This window comes from Zingiber officinale, chromosome 8B (assembly GCF_018446385.1).
Source record: "Zingiber officinale cultivar Zhangliang chromosome 8B, Zo_v1.1, whole genome shotgun sequence".
Lineage (NCBI taxonomy): Eukaryota > Viridiplantae > Streptophyta > Magnoliopsida > Zingiberales > Zingiberaceae > Zingiber > Zingiber officinale.
In genome coordinates this window covers 36,403,205-36,417,915 of record NC_056001.1, presented here as the reverse complement: position 1 = coordinate 36,417,915, position 14,711 = coordinate 36,403,205, and the positions used below count along the sequence as shown (strand labels likewise).

At 42.0% G+C, this 14,711-nt stretch overlaps 2 protein-coding genes across 2 annotated transcripts; one reads left to right on the top strand and one right to left on the bottom strand.

The window, feature by feature from the left end:
- Positions 1-5,197: 5,197 nt before the first annotated feature.
- Positions 5,198-6,964, top strand: LOC122014663 (serine/threonine-protein kinase STY13-like). Its single transcript, XM_042571008.1, has 2 exons — positions 5,198-5,404; positions 5,539-6,964. Exon 2 carries the CDS (start codon positions 5,685-5,687, stop codon positions 6,627-6,629), a length of 945 nt encoding a protein of 314 aa, XP_042426942.1. The 5' UTR covers positions 5,198-5,404; positions 5,539-5,684; the 3' UTR covers positions 6,630-6,964.
- Positions 6,965-8,517: 1,553 nt separating this feature from the next.
- On the bottom strand, positions 8,518-14,288 carry LOC122013678 (protein SEMI-ROLLED LEAF 2-like). The gene is made up of 8 exons (XM_042569915.1): positions 14,001-14,288; positions 13,658-13,794; positions 12,915-13,057; positions 11,162-11,236; positions 10,094-10,209; positions 9,445-9,559; positions 9,223-9,351; positions 8,518-8,589 (listed from the first exon to the last, which is right to left on the bottom strand). Exons 3-8 carry the CDS (start codon positions 13,047-13,049, stop codon positions 8,518-8,520), a joined length of 642 nt encoding a protein of 213 aa, XP_042425849.1. The 5' UTR covers positions 13,050-13,057; positions 13,658-13,794; positions 14,001-14,288.
- Between the last annotated feature and the right edge of the window lie 423 nt (positions 14,289-14,711).

Genomic DNA, 14,711 nt, shown 5'->3' with positions numbered 1-14,711 from the left:
AACTTTTCTTATTTAGAAAATATCAAATTTTTAAAATTTTGAATGGTGTATGTCCATGAATCAATTTCGTCCAAAATTGATGGATGGATCTAAAGAATTCCAACTCATTTAAACTAAAACCAATTTATTCTTAGGAGCCTCTTTATTTAATATATCCATATCATTAGATTTAAATTCATAAATTAAGAACTTTGATAAAAAAAAAATTTATCATAAACTTATTATAAGGCATAACATAATGATGCTTATTAATCAATACTACCAATAGATTCCTAAAACTCTCTTTGTTAAAAAAAAATAAAATTTTAAAATTTTAAATGGTGTAGATCCTTTAATTAATTCCATTTAAAACTGATTGATGGATATAGATAATCCAAATCAAAATTAATATATTCTGATCCTGTCCGAGTCGCTGAATCGACGGACGCTGGGCACGTGGCGCTCTCCTCTATCTCCGACCAGCTGCACAGACCTCCGGCGAACCTGCACAGAAGTCGGGCCGGGGAGGAGTCCCCGGCGACGACCCTCCGACGCTCAAGTCAGGCAAGAAGAAGACGATGAAATAGCTCCGAAGATCCGAGTTTTCATACCTCCGGCGAAGTCTGCGGGCTCTTATATAAAGCTCTGAGTAGGCTGATGCACATACACCGAGGCACACACGTGTCCTCAGCCCATACCCAGTATGGGCTTGTCAGAGGAGCTTGCCTGACCCCTTACTGCTACAGTCCGAGCACGTTTCTGATGGGACAGCATAATCTTCTGATGAGATAGCATAATCTTCTGTCTTGTCAGCCCTTCTGTTTCCGCACCGAGCGGCATGCCGCTCGGCAGTCTCATCACGTCCGACCGGACTAAGGTATACGTCCGTTCGGGGTATTCCTGGTCATGTGCTCTGGACTGTTCGCAGTGTTGATACTTTATTCCTTCGGCCGAGCGGGCCATCCGCTCGGCACTACTATACTGTTCATCATGAGCGTCGGAACCCCGACTTCCCGCCGGGGTGTATTGCTTCCGCTCAGAAGCTTCAGTCGGTCGTCACCATCATTATCCGCTCGGCCAAGCTTCTGGTTGGCCTTTTACCTTTCGACCTCCACATGGCGTTGACTCTGCTAAATGGGGACTCTCATTCTTACTGCCGGATCACTTGCCTCCTCTTCAAGTCTAGTCGAAGGAGGCGATTAGTCCGACTGACTGAACTATTGTTTCGCCGAACGGCTCTTCCAGGAAATCATTATCCGCTCGGCCGATGAGGCGGTAATTACGGTCTCCGTCAACGCCATCGTCCCTCCTTTCTTGTGCTCGAAAGGGGATTTCTGTCGAAGTATTTTTGATAAGCGAGTCGAACGGTCGTACGTTGCCTTATCCTTCCGCTCGGACGTTTATAGACGCCGGCTCGTCTCCCGGTTTCCCGGCCGGAGGGTTTATAGACGCCGGACCGTCTCTCGATTTTTAACGACGGAGCTCGTCGGTCTCCTGCTCGTGGATTTATAGACGCCGGCTCGTCTCTCGATATTTAACGTCGGATCTCGACAGCGCGGATATTTATAGCCGGTCGGCGCGGCTCTCGATCTTTAACGACGGAGTTCGTCGGTCTTCCGCTCGGACGTTTATAGACGCCGGCTCGTCTCCCAGTTTCCCGGCCGGAGGGTTTATAGACGTCGGACCGTGTCTCGATTTTTAACGACGGAGCTCGTCGGTCTCCTGCTCGGGGATTTATAGACGCCGGCTCGTCTCTCGATATTTAACGTCGGAGCTCGACGGCGCGGATATTTATAGCCGGTCGGCGCGGCTCTCGATCTTTAACGACGGAGCTCGTTGGACTTTAAGCCTAATTTGGACAACGTTTACCTGGCCGAACGGCACAGGGTCTTCAGAATTGAGCCTTTGGCTCGTACAATATACCTCCGGCTGAGCAGCTCGGGGCCTTCGTCGTCGAGCGCTTGGCTCAGATAATTTACCTCCGGCCGAGCGGCACGGGGCCTTCAGATACTATACCTCCGGCTGAGCAGCTCGGGGCCTTCGTCGTCGAGCGCTTGGCTCAGATAATTTACCTCCGGCCGAGCGGCACGGGGCCTTCAGATACTATACCTCCGGCTGAGCAGCTCGGGGCCTTCGTCGTCGAGCGCTTGGCTCGGATAATTTACCTCCGGCCGAGCGGCACGGGGCCTTCAGATACTATACCTCCGGCTGAGCAGCTCGGGGCCTTCGTCGTCGAGCGCTTGGCTCGGATAATTTACCTCCGGCCGAGCGGCACGGGGCCTTCAGATACTATACCTCCGGCTGAGCAGCTCGGGGCCTTCGTCGTCGAGCGCTTGGCTCGGATAATTTACCTCCGGCCGAGCGGCACGGGGCCTTCAGATACTATACCTCCGGCTGAGCAGCTCGGGGCCTTCGTCGTCGAGCGCTTGGCTCGGATAATTTACCTCCGGCCGAGCGGCACGGGGCCTTCAGATACTATACCTCCGGCTGAGCAGCTCGGGGCCTTCGTCGTCGAGCGCTTGGCTCGGATAATTTACCTCCGGCCGAGCGGCACGGGGCCTTCGGATACTATACCTCCGGCTGAGCAGCTCGGGGCCTTCGTCGTCGAGCGCTTGGATCGGATAATACACTCCCGGCCGAGCGGCACGGGGTCTTCCCATCGAGCTAGGGGCTCGGGTAATCGGCGCGGGTCTTCGGAATTGAGCCTTTGGCTCGGACAATATACCTCCGGCTGAGCAGCTCGGGGCCTTCGTCGTCGAGCGCTTGGCTCGGATAATTTACCTCCGGCCGAACGGTCCGGGGGCCTTCGATCCTGGAGCCTTTGGCTCGGCTTCTATACTCCCGGCCGAGCGGCACGGGATTTATCCCATCGAGCCTTTGGCTCGGTTAATATACTCCCGGCCGAGCGGCACGGGGTCTTCCCATCGAGCTTCTGGCTCGGTTTCTATACTCCCGGCCGAGCGGCACGGGATTTATCCCATCGAGCCTTTGGCTCGGTTTATTTACTCCCGGCCGAGCGGCACGGGGTTTTCCCATCGAGCCTTTGGCTCGGTTTATATACTCCCGGCCGAGCGGCACGGGATTTATCCCATCGAGCCTTTGGCTCGGCTAATACACTCCCGGCCGAGTGGCACGGGGTTTTCCCATCGAGCTCGGGGCTTGGTTTATTTACTCCCGCCCGAGCGGCACGGGCTTCCCATCGAGCCTTTGGCTCGGCTAATACACTCCCGGCCGAGCGGCACGGGGTCTTCCCATCGAGCTCGGGGCTCGGTTTATTTACTTCCGGCCGAGCGGCACAGGATTTTCCTATCGAGCCTCAGGCTCGACTAACATACTCCCGGCCGAGCGGCACGGGCTTCCCATCAAGCCTTTGGCTCGGCTAATACACTCCCGCCCGAGCGGCACGGGGTCTTCCCATCGAGCTCGGGGCTCGGTTTATTTACTCCCGGCCGAGCGGCACGGGATTTTCCTATCGAGCCTTTGGCTCGGTTTATTTACTCCCGGCCGAGCGACACGGGGTTTTCCCATCGAGCCTTTGGCTCGGTTTATATACTCCCGGCCGAGTGGCACGGGATTTATCCCATCGAGCCTTTGGCTCGGCTAATACACTCCCGGCCGAGCGGCACGGGGTTTTCCCATCGATCTCGGGGCTTGGTTTATTTACTCCCGGCCGAGCGGCACGGGATTTTCCTATCGAGCCTCGGGCTCGACTAACATACTCCCGGCCGAGCGGCACGGGCTTCCCATCGAGCCTTTGGCTCGGCTAATACACTCCCGGCCGAGCGGCACGGGAGTTTTTACTCAAGAAACTACAAATTTATGAGCAACAGAAATAATTGAAGAACTGACCTGCCGACTAGCAGGGGATCTGACCCAATTTCTTGACACCCGAATACCCGTGGAGTGAGAAGAATATATATACTTGTTGAAACTCATCAAGGCTTCCTCGTCGGACCGATATCGGGGCAGGCGTTGCTCCCACTCGAATTCCGGTCGGGCCCCCATTTTGCCCCCATTTCGCCTGTTGCTTCGGTCGGTCCGCTCAGCTGTGCTATCCGCTCAGCTTGAGCCTTCTATTTCTGTTGCTCCACGAGCTTAGCTGCTCTTGCCTTAATTAGAGCGTCGGGCCTCTCCTGGGAGAGCATCACGGTGTGAGGTCATCCAGCCTCGTCCATCTATTCCGCTCGGATACAGGCGCGTTCCCACAGACGGCGCCAATTTGATCCTGTCCGAGTCGCTGAATCGACGGACGCTGGGCACGTCTCTATCTCACCGGCTGGACCTCCGGCGAACCTGCAAAAAAGTCGGGCCGGGGAGGAGTCCCCGGCGACGACCCTCCGACGCTCAAGTCAGGCAAGAAGAAGACGATGAAATAGCTCCGAAGATCAGAGTTTTCATACCTCCGGCGAAGTCTGCGGGCTCTTATATAGAGCTCTGAGGAGGCTGATGCACATACACCGAGGCACACACGTGTCCTCAGCCCATACCCAGTATGGGCTTGTCAGAGGAGCTTGCCTGACCCCTTACTGCTACAGTCCGAGCACGTCTCTGATGGGACAACATAATCTTCTGATGAGATAGCATAATCTTCTGTCTTGTCATTCTAGCCCTTCTGTTTCCGCACCGAGCGGCATGCCGCTCGGCAGTCCCATCACGTCCGACCGGACTAAGGTATACGTCCGTTCGGGGTATTCCTGGTCATGTGCTCTGGACTGTTCGCAGTGTTGATACTTTATTCCTTCGGCCGAGCGGGCCATCTGCTCGGCACTACTATACTGTTCATCATGAGCGTCGGAACCCCGACTTCCCGCCGGGGTGTATTGCTTCCGCTCGGAAGCTTCAGCCGGTCGTCACCATCATTATCCGCTCGACCAAACTTCTGATTGGCCTTTTACCTTTCGACCTCCACGTGACGTTGACTCTGCTAAATGGGGACTCCCATTCTTACTGCCGGATCATATTCATACCCGCTTCTTTAATATATTCATATCTTTTTATTTTAATTTGATAATTTAAATTGAGAATAATAAATTTTTAATAGAGAGGGAAGAGTATAATATATGTATTTAAGTTGGGTAATGAATAATACTCAAACTTCCCCAGGGTTCAGTTAATAGATGGACACGTTATATTGAGATAACGCTCACACATTGCAAGTAACACGTCACGGTATCGGATGTAACAGACCGTCAGATTCCCATGTCGATGGAATAGAAAAATGAATAAGAAAATTGGGAAATGAATAAAATAGAAAGGGGAAAGCAAGAGAAGACTTGCTCTGCGACCTAGTCGTCGTCGTCTTCCTCCACCCCTTTCCGCTTAGCTTAATCTACCCAAAACGCGTCTCCATTCTGCGTCATACTTACTTTCTGATTCCCTTCTCTCCTCTGTATCTCATCTCCCGCGCAATCTGCTCTCGATCGAGGTATGTATCATCGAAATCAGTGTTTGTTTCGTGCTGATCTGCTTCAGATGCTGATTTTGAGGTTATTCGGCCTTAGATGTCTTCAAAAAATCATATTTTTGTCTGGTTTATTGTAAATATTTTGGATATAACAGCTGTCGACGAGCTGCTACTGACTGTTCCGATGCTGGAGGTTGCTTGGGATGGTTAAAGAAGTCAGTTTTGGGTGGTAATATTAAGTGGATTAAAAGATTGTCTGAGGGTTACTGTGTTGGTTTCGTAGTCGTTGTTTTGATAAAAGATGGAAGGCTCTAAATTTGCTGGGTTTATGGGTGGCGGTGGTGGCGGTGGCGGTGGAAATGTTAATGGGAACAGCTACTTTGACATGGGATTTTACCGGAAGCTTGATGAGGGTTCCAACATGTCTGTAGATAGCATTGGAAGCCTGCAGACAAGCACTGGTGATGGATCCATTGCGATGTCTGTTCAAAATAGCAGTGTTGGATCAAACAACTCAAGAACTAGCATACTGCGTCATGGACTCCGTCTGTTTCCCGGTGCCAACTTATCAGCGGGGCACAGTGTGCGGCCTGGTAGGGTGTTCCATGCCATAAACGACGATTCATTGGCTCAAGCTTTGATGGATCCACGTTATCCCACTGAATCTCTTCAGAACTATGATGAATGGACTATTGATCTCAGGAAGTTGAATATGGGGATGGCCTTCGCTCAGGGTGCATTTGGGAAGCTTTACAGAGGCACATATGATGGAGAAGATGTTGCTATTAAGTTATTGGAAAAACCAGAGAACGACCCTGAGAGGGCACATCTAATGGAGCAACAATTTGGCCAGGAGGTTATGATGCTTGCAAATCTCAAACACCCAAATATTGTGAAGTTCATTGGAGCATGCAGGAAGCCGATGGTCTGGTGCATCGTGACCGAATATGCGAAGGGAGGATCTGTTAGACAGTTTCTCATGAAAAGGCAGAATAGGTCGGTGCCTCTGAAGCTGGCTGTCAAGCAAGCTTTAGATATTGCCAAGGGTATGGAATATGTGCACGGGCTGGGGTTCATACATAGGGATCTGAAGTCTGACAATCTCCTTATAGTGTCGGACAAATCAATTAAGATTGCTGACTTTGGAGTTGCACGTATTGAGGTGAAGACCGAGGGGATGACTCCAGAAACTGGAACTTACCGTTGGATGGCACCGTATGCAAATATTCATCCTATCTATTTTTAGCAACTTTAAGATATCATAAAAGTTCTATGAATGTGCTAAACTGCCATGCTTAAATTCTTCATTGTTTTTCTCAGTTTAGCCATTGTCTCACATCTTATCCATGATTCCTAATTGTCGTTACCTATATTTAGCAGCCTAGTTAGAGCTTATACTTTCTATGCATTGATGAAGTATATCTGTTGCTATTTATTGGTATAGAGGCTTTTTCTTTGTTTTTTCCGCTCCAAGATGCAAATAAAGTTAGAGATTATACTTGCTATGCATTGTTGAAATATATTTGTTGCTATCTATTGGTATTAGAGGCTTCTCTTTTTTTTTTTCTCCTCAGAGATGCAAATAAATGGTATAAATAGTAACAGCTAATTACTAGTAGACAAATCCTTCAAAATTTTCTTTTTATGAACAGTGCATATTGAAATTTGGAATTGTCAGTGCAATAATTACCTTAAAATCCTTGAGTTTTAGCAAGAATTACAATTCAAACTCATGATTGATGCATTTCGCGAGTAGACGCGTTATACTAAATTTGAACTTGAGGCCTCTTGGAATGAAGTTCAGATGCACTTGCCAACAAAGAAACTCCTAATTTAAACGTATTTTCACAATTTATCTTGTATTATAGATATATTGATCAAGTATATATTTATATGATAACCTCATCCACAATTATCTTGCTCAGACCTCTATGCTTTTGCTAATACTTCGGGCGTGCTAATTAGCAGCTATGGAGTTGATATCTTCTGATTTTTTTTAGCAGCTAATTAGTTATTAATCCATATAGGATAAATGAGGAAATAGTAAATTTCATTATGAATATGTTAAGGAGATCTAAACTATATTGGTGGGACAAGGTAACCAACTAAGATGAACGGAGCAGCGGGAGATAGGAAAAGCCAAGGCAATTTTACTAGAAAGCATATGACAGCCAATGGTCTATTTAGCTGAGCCCAAATAATTATTACACTGTGACTTTTGATCATTTGTTATGAATGCACTTGCTTTACATAATATTATAGCTCGATTTAGATTCCAGTTATTATGTGATTTGTCACAATCCTATATTGTTGATGTTGAGAGAAGTTTTAATATTAGATAGGAATTATACCATGTGATTATCTTTTGTGCTTTCCATTTATCATAAGAATCAAGAGGCATTCCCAAACAAGAAGAGAGCATAAGTGTTGTAAATCTTGTAAGGTTTGTGTTTGTATTTCTTCTTGTTTTGAGTTTTATGCGTGTGTGAGTCTTGTACGAGATTTCTCCACCTTCGGTAGTTACCGAGGAGTATTTTATTAGTGGAGTGAGTGTCGTGTGTAGATCTTTGGATTAGTCACCTCTTCTTGAGGTGGATACCAAGTAAATCTACGTTGTTAGCATTGGAGCTTACTTCGTAGTCTTTTTCCACTGCATATCATCACCAAGAAGCAAGCTACGAGAAGCGCAACGAGCTACTCACCCCCCCCCCCTCTAGCACATTTCGACCCTAACAGTTTGTATTAGGACAAGACAAATTTTAGAACAAATTGATTCGAGATATGCCTATTTTTGCCTTAACATTTTTGGCTTGAAAGAGGCTAAGGACTCTCTCTCTTAAATTTTCTTTTATTCTCTTAATAATTAGTTGATATTGTATTATACTATGTATTTCGTACAGCCTACAAATCATGAAAGTCCAATTGTAAACTTAAATTAACTGAGAAACTAGACAAGGCTCTGTTTGAGATCAATGTTAAATTTTTTATCTCACCCACTGTAATTCAATTCTCCATATAGAAAACAACTTCAAGGAAAATATTTATCTTATGAGGAAGAGTGGCGTTCAATTTATATGTTCTGCACGTGAAAGAAATCAGTAATGATATAATTCATAATTTAGTTTAATTGGAAATCAAAAAGCATAAAATGTGCTCACACTGTCGAATTCTGCTGAGATATGCGAATGCTCTCCCATAAACCAAACCTACATGTCATTGCAAAGGGACAATATATGAGATTCAACGGATCACTTACAGAATATAGAATAATCAACAAATAACTCAGATGTCAATATGATTGAAAATATTGACTTGAAGCACTTGTTTAAACAAAAGTGATCACTACACAAATTGTTTTGTATGTGTATGAGAGGGGGGAGCAGGGTGAGTATCAAAATTAATTTGGTAGGGTATGGGGAAGGTGATAAATCATACAAGGAGAGAATGAGATTTGCAAAACCCATTCCATTCCGCCTGATTGTCATCTCTAAATCTAATAGAGTTTAATGAAATGATAAAATCTATATATTTGAACTCATGAAATTGGACTGACATAGCTTGATGTTTATGAGGATATTATTTAAATTTCAATGTTCAAGGTAAACCAGTTTTCAGACTGGGTTTATTTAGATTGGGAATGATTCTCAATCAAACAGCCTATTTTGGCTGTTTTCAAAATAAGGATTGCACCACCTTAAAAGGTGTCCTTAGCTCTGCAACTGAAGGTAATTAATTAAGTTCAAATTTCAAAGATGAACAACACTATGATTCAGCATTTTTTAAAAAATAATATCATGAGTTTAAATGTAATATAAAAAAAAATGAATACTAGGATATACCAATGAAGATAGAGCTTGAAGTCCTGCTGCACGGAAACAGCAAGCTGTCTCATCATCCCCCAATTCTTGAACTATACTGCATAATTTAGGAATCAGACCTTCTAAATTGAACTGGTATGTGCCATCCACCTGGAATAAGCAGCATCATGATGTGAAATTTGGCAAAATAGGCAAGTAGATTAAGACATCAACATGTTGATGTGTAACAGAGAAGAAATTTACCTGGCTATTAATAAAGTCAAAAAGTGTATAGCAACCTAGAGTCTGCACTCCTTGTTGTCTTGTTTGATCAAAAAGATTCTGTAGGATGCTCAGTAGGCTACTTGCAAACAGAGGCCTGCAGAAGATAAATTCATATAGTAGGTCATATTTAAACTCATCATAAATTCATAACCATACATAAGCATGTATATTTCAAAATCAAACAAAAAGATCAATGGACATAAAATTCTTCTGGAGTCAATTACAGCTTTAAATACAATATTAGAATCATAAATAGAAGAGTGGATTGAACTCTTTTCAGAATTACATCCTATGAAGGCTGACAACTTATTAGACATGTATATGTTCTCTCACATAAAAAAAGACTAAGTAATTGTGCTACTGCAAAATAAAAATGGATTCTTCACTATGGATTTTAAATCAGATATGTAACCACTAATCACTTCTTAGATGCCAAAGATTTTATTCTACACTTCATGCACACTCATCCAATTGTACATATCCTAATTCCTGTGCTTAGTGTCATTCACCACTAATGCAATTGTGAGGAAATTCACAATGACTTTGTGCTGCACAAGTGTAGATTGATAAAAGGTAAACACCACCAAGAAGAAATAAACAATAAAGCATAAACCCAAGCAAATTTTACATTTGCTCCTTGCAAGTAATCACCAATTTACGGTAGATGCACGTCACAATCTTAACATAGCCAAAGTGTTCGCTTCTCAATTCCTTGTAACACTTCTGCTCCAAATATTCTGTTATCTGACAATTAAACCACCAATATATAAAAAATGGCAACAGATGAGTAACAAATCTAAAATCACAGACAAGCCAAAGCACTCAACAACTTAGATATAAAAGAAGCTGGAATAAAAGGAAGAATGTAAGAGAGGAAATGAGGAATAAAGAAAATTATAGTCTATTCTGAACTACTTGAATTAAATAAATCTTTTGAGAGAGAATTTTTGTATAACCAGAGAAATAAACAAGCTAGCTGATGCCCTTGCTCTTATGTGAAGTTTTGCTAGGGACAAAAAGGGCATGTTTCTACTCCTTGGAAAAATCCCTGAAAGGCATAGCTAGTCCATTCTTCAGGGCAAGGAGCCAGGACAGCAGGCATTGAAACATGGATGAGAAAAAAAGAAAGTTAGAAATTGAAGTGTAGTATACTGGGCAATTTTTCTTCTCTGTAGATACATTTTTTTCCAGCATTTACTTAGTTAATTTTCCTAGAGATATTTGCTTTTAGTAAGATTATAATAAACATATATTTTTAGTACATGAATGATATTTTATTTTAAAAAAAAAAACAAAAACTACAGATCAGTTCCAAGTTCGAATGAAAAGGGTTGAGTACTGCATTAAGCTTAGACAGCTAACATCAAAACTTGTCTAAACCTATGTTCTGAAGATGAATGTTAGTCTCAAGGAAGTTGTTAATACATCAAACGATGCTCCAACTTATCACCATCTCATGGAATAGATTGACCTAACCATTTAGATGCCCTTGTGCAAATGTGCATGTCAACAAACTTGTCAAACCATGTAAAAAATAATTGTCTTTGCTTGATCTTGTTCGTACACACATCTTTGTAACTCTCCTTTATTATTATTTTTTTTTTGTGTTTCTTATTTGTCAAAACAGGTAGGCAGATGTTCAACTCCTAGCACAAACTCATACCAAAATAACCAAACAGAGAGGAGAATACTTTACCTTTGGAATGCGAAGTGGGTTTCTAGACGCATATTCACACAACTTCCCAATTTTTCTATCATTTGGCTCTTCATCCTGCAAAGAATTGTTTGTTTTAGGCATTAATGGAAGCATTTACTTATAGACACTAGAATATCAACCAAGACGAAATATATATATATATATAAACAAGCAATTTTATCTGGTATCAACATCATAAAGCTTTCAAAAATTGAATTCTAACATGTTCTTGAGAAGGCAGTGGTATACCAATATCATGTATAGCATCCAATGTTACAATAATGGGAAGCAAGTACATCTTCATAGCAAATGAGTTGATATTCTTTAGTGATTCAAGACACTTAGCCAAAAAAAAAACTGAGATATAGATAAACACTCATAAATACATGAGAAATTTGTTTGTCAGTGTTTTCTATTGATTTATTAGGCATACCCATAGGCATTATTTGTGATAGACAGAAAACAATCCCTGTGTGGCTGAGTATGCATATAGATTTTACCAAAATAACATGCCCTACCATTATGCAATTGTGATTATAAGGGCCACATTTTACTCAAATGGATCGCCCAGACCAAGGTTATTGCATTGGAACCAAATGATACCAAAATAAGTAGATTATACATAAAGGAGTAGACAAATCATCAATAAAACAGTTGATAAAAAATTGAAAAAATAAGATATTTTTTTTAAAGATTTATATAGTATTTGTCTACGGCTGGAGATTTTGCACGTCTATTGTTGAATTTATTTATGTAGGCACTCCATGTTTTGCTTGCATCTAATATCTTAGATTGTATTTTGTTACTCTTTTGAAGGGGAGCCTTGGCGCAACGGTAAAGTTGTTGTCATGTGACCAAAAGGTCACGGGTTTAAATCCTGGAAACAGCCTCTTGCAAAAAGTAAGGTAAGGCTACGTACAATAGATCCTTCCCCAAGACCTCGTATGGCGGGAGTTTCATGCAACGGACTGTCCGTTTTTTTTTTTTTTTTAGGAGTGGATGTAAGCTAAGTGTTTATATAGATTCGATTGTGTGAAAATTCTTGCTCCCACTGGACCATTCAATGATTTTCTTTTTGATCATCTTCTAATTGTATTGTAACAAATCGGCATCCATTGACATGGTAATAGATGACACTAGTATAGTTAAAAATATATAAGGTTAGCAGCAAGATTAATTTCAGTACTTGATATATTGGCTATGAAGTTGGTTCTGTTTTTGCAGTTTCAATTAGAAGCATAACACAAACAAGTAAATGAATCCCAATCATATGGTTTGTAGGTTGCAATAGAATTGTTACACTAGATAGCTAAACCAAATGATGCAAAAATGGATTATCAGTTTCTTGTCCATTAAAGAGTTGGTTGCAAGGGAAAAAGACACTTCACATGTACAAGCAACGTGAAAGTAAAATTTAGATGTTGGCTCACCATTATAGTAAAAGGTGATTTGCTCACCCCTAAACCTTATTTAGATGTTGGCTCACCATGATCGTAAATATAGCATGGTAACGGTACACAGTTTGTTCTACACTTGAAGGTTCTAAATTGAGATATTTCTTCAGTTTCATAAGAACATTGATGTCCAAATAAGGCTTATAGTAGAATGAAATACCAACAACAATGATTCTTATCAGCGTATTCAATAAGTAAATTGCTGCCGCAAAAATTACTCCTGAGAAACAGTCTAAGTAAAGGATAAGGTCTCACATTCAGAAGTTAGAAAAAAAAATAAAATGTCAGAACTATATCACCTGAGATTGAGAAAAAATGTCAGCTAGCAGCTTCTTGTACCTCTTCACTGGTTGCCTAGATCGTGTCCTCAGTGAAGGACAGAGACAGCAAAGGTTGCCACATGCAGGAAAAATCTTCCTTGATATCACACCCATCTTGTATACTACAATAAAAAATTGTGGAATTAAAGAAAATAAGTAGAAAAACATGTATTTTAGTTATTGTGCCAGTTCAACTCAAACTTATTTACTATTATGAACCATAATTGTTAATTTTCCACTTACATTGCATTACTATACCATAATTGCTCTTCTAAAAACTACTTACTATTATAAACATAAATTACTGATTCTCAAACTTACACGGCATTTGTAAACCATAATTGCTGATTCTCAACTTACATATCATTGCCTAACCATGTTAGATAACTACAAGATAAATCAAAATTTTGGCAAAGTATAAACGAAGAGTGATTAAAGTGAGTACGAATGGCCAATGCATCCGATAGTGAGAAAAAATTGAGTCAAGCTAAAAGGACTAGTAAACAATATGTAGACATACAACATCTAGTTAAATCAATAAAAAAAGGATTGAAGACAGACAGAGGAATGTTGAGGCCAAGAACACTCTTATACCTTTTCTTTTTTTGTTTAGAACAGGAAGCAGTTTAAGCAGGATTTCTTGAACACTTACATAGTAGGCCTTCAAAAGATGCACATGAAAAAAAAGAAGGTAAGAGCTATTGCCTGACTAGCTTCCTAACCTTCTTAGCAAATCTATGTACACGACCTTTGCATCACCCAAGAGTGCTTCTATTGGCGCATAAAATTTAGGATGTTTCTCCTATCTGACACAGTTAATTAAATCCTTCCTCTTCAACTGGCAGGGAATTCGCTCATCCTAAAAGTAAACAAATTACAAATTAGTCACTCAAAGTGCTCGTATACTTTCTCAAAAATGCATTAGCTAATCAAACCAACAAAGAAAAAATTCACTCTTTTCGCAAAAACTAGGTCAATGAAGGATGGCACGTCAAAGACCATTGCTTTTTTAATCTAAAAGCACAAGTAGGTCTTCATCTCCGCGTCGGAAGCCGGGAAACGTACCTAGCAATCAATTCAACCAATAATCGACCGGGTCGAAGGTTGACGGAGACGGCCAAGGCCCTGCGAAGAAGCGCAGGATCTTGCTCCAACTCGCGGGGAAGACGAAGAGAAAGGGGGAGGAGAGCTGTCTTCCTCCCTCGCCCTTCCTCCGCGTCTCTCACTCGAGCTCTATCGTGGCAACGCCCTTGACCTCGTCGCGGAGAATTCTCGGCCCTCTCCTCCATCCGCGGAGACTTGCTTTCGCCCAACAATAACGCAATCGAGAGCAAAACTCGGGGAGATCCAACTGCAGCCGCGCCACGGAACGACGAGCTTAAAATTCAAACCCCTCTGCCTTACTTTCAATTTTACCTCCTCATTTTACATTTTTATCCACCAAACCCTCTCTTTTAAGCACTAAAAATCTAGTGGCGAAACTGAAATTTAAAGGAAAAATTTCCATTATGAGTGGACCATGCTGCATAAATGCTCTAGGCCATTTTATTGCCCACGAAGATTCACATAAATATCAAAAGGAAATTTACTTTAAATATTAATCAAAAATATTAAAATTATTTTAAATTGATCAAAAAATATTTTTAAATTTGGTCACTTTTGACCAATATTTAAAGTGATATTATTAAAAAATAAAATGTTCTTTTTGATATTTTAACAAATGGCATTTTACTGAATGCGTGAAAAAAATTTAAAGAATTTCAAAATTATCCAACT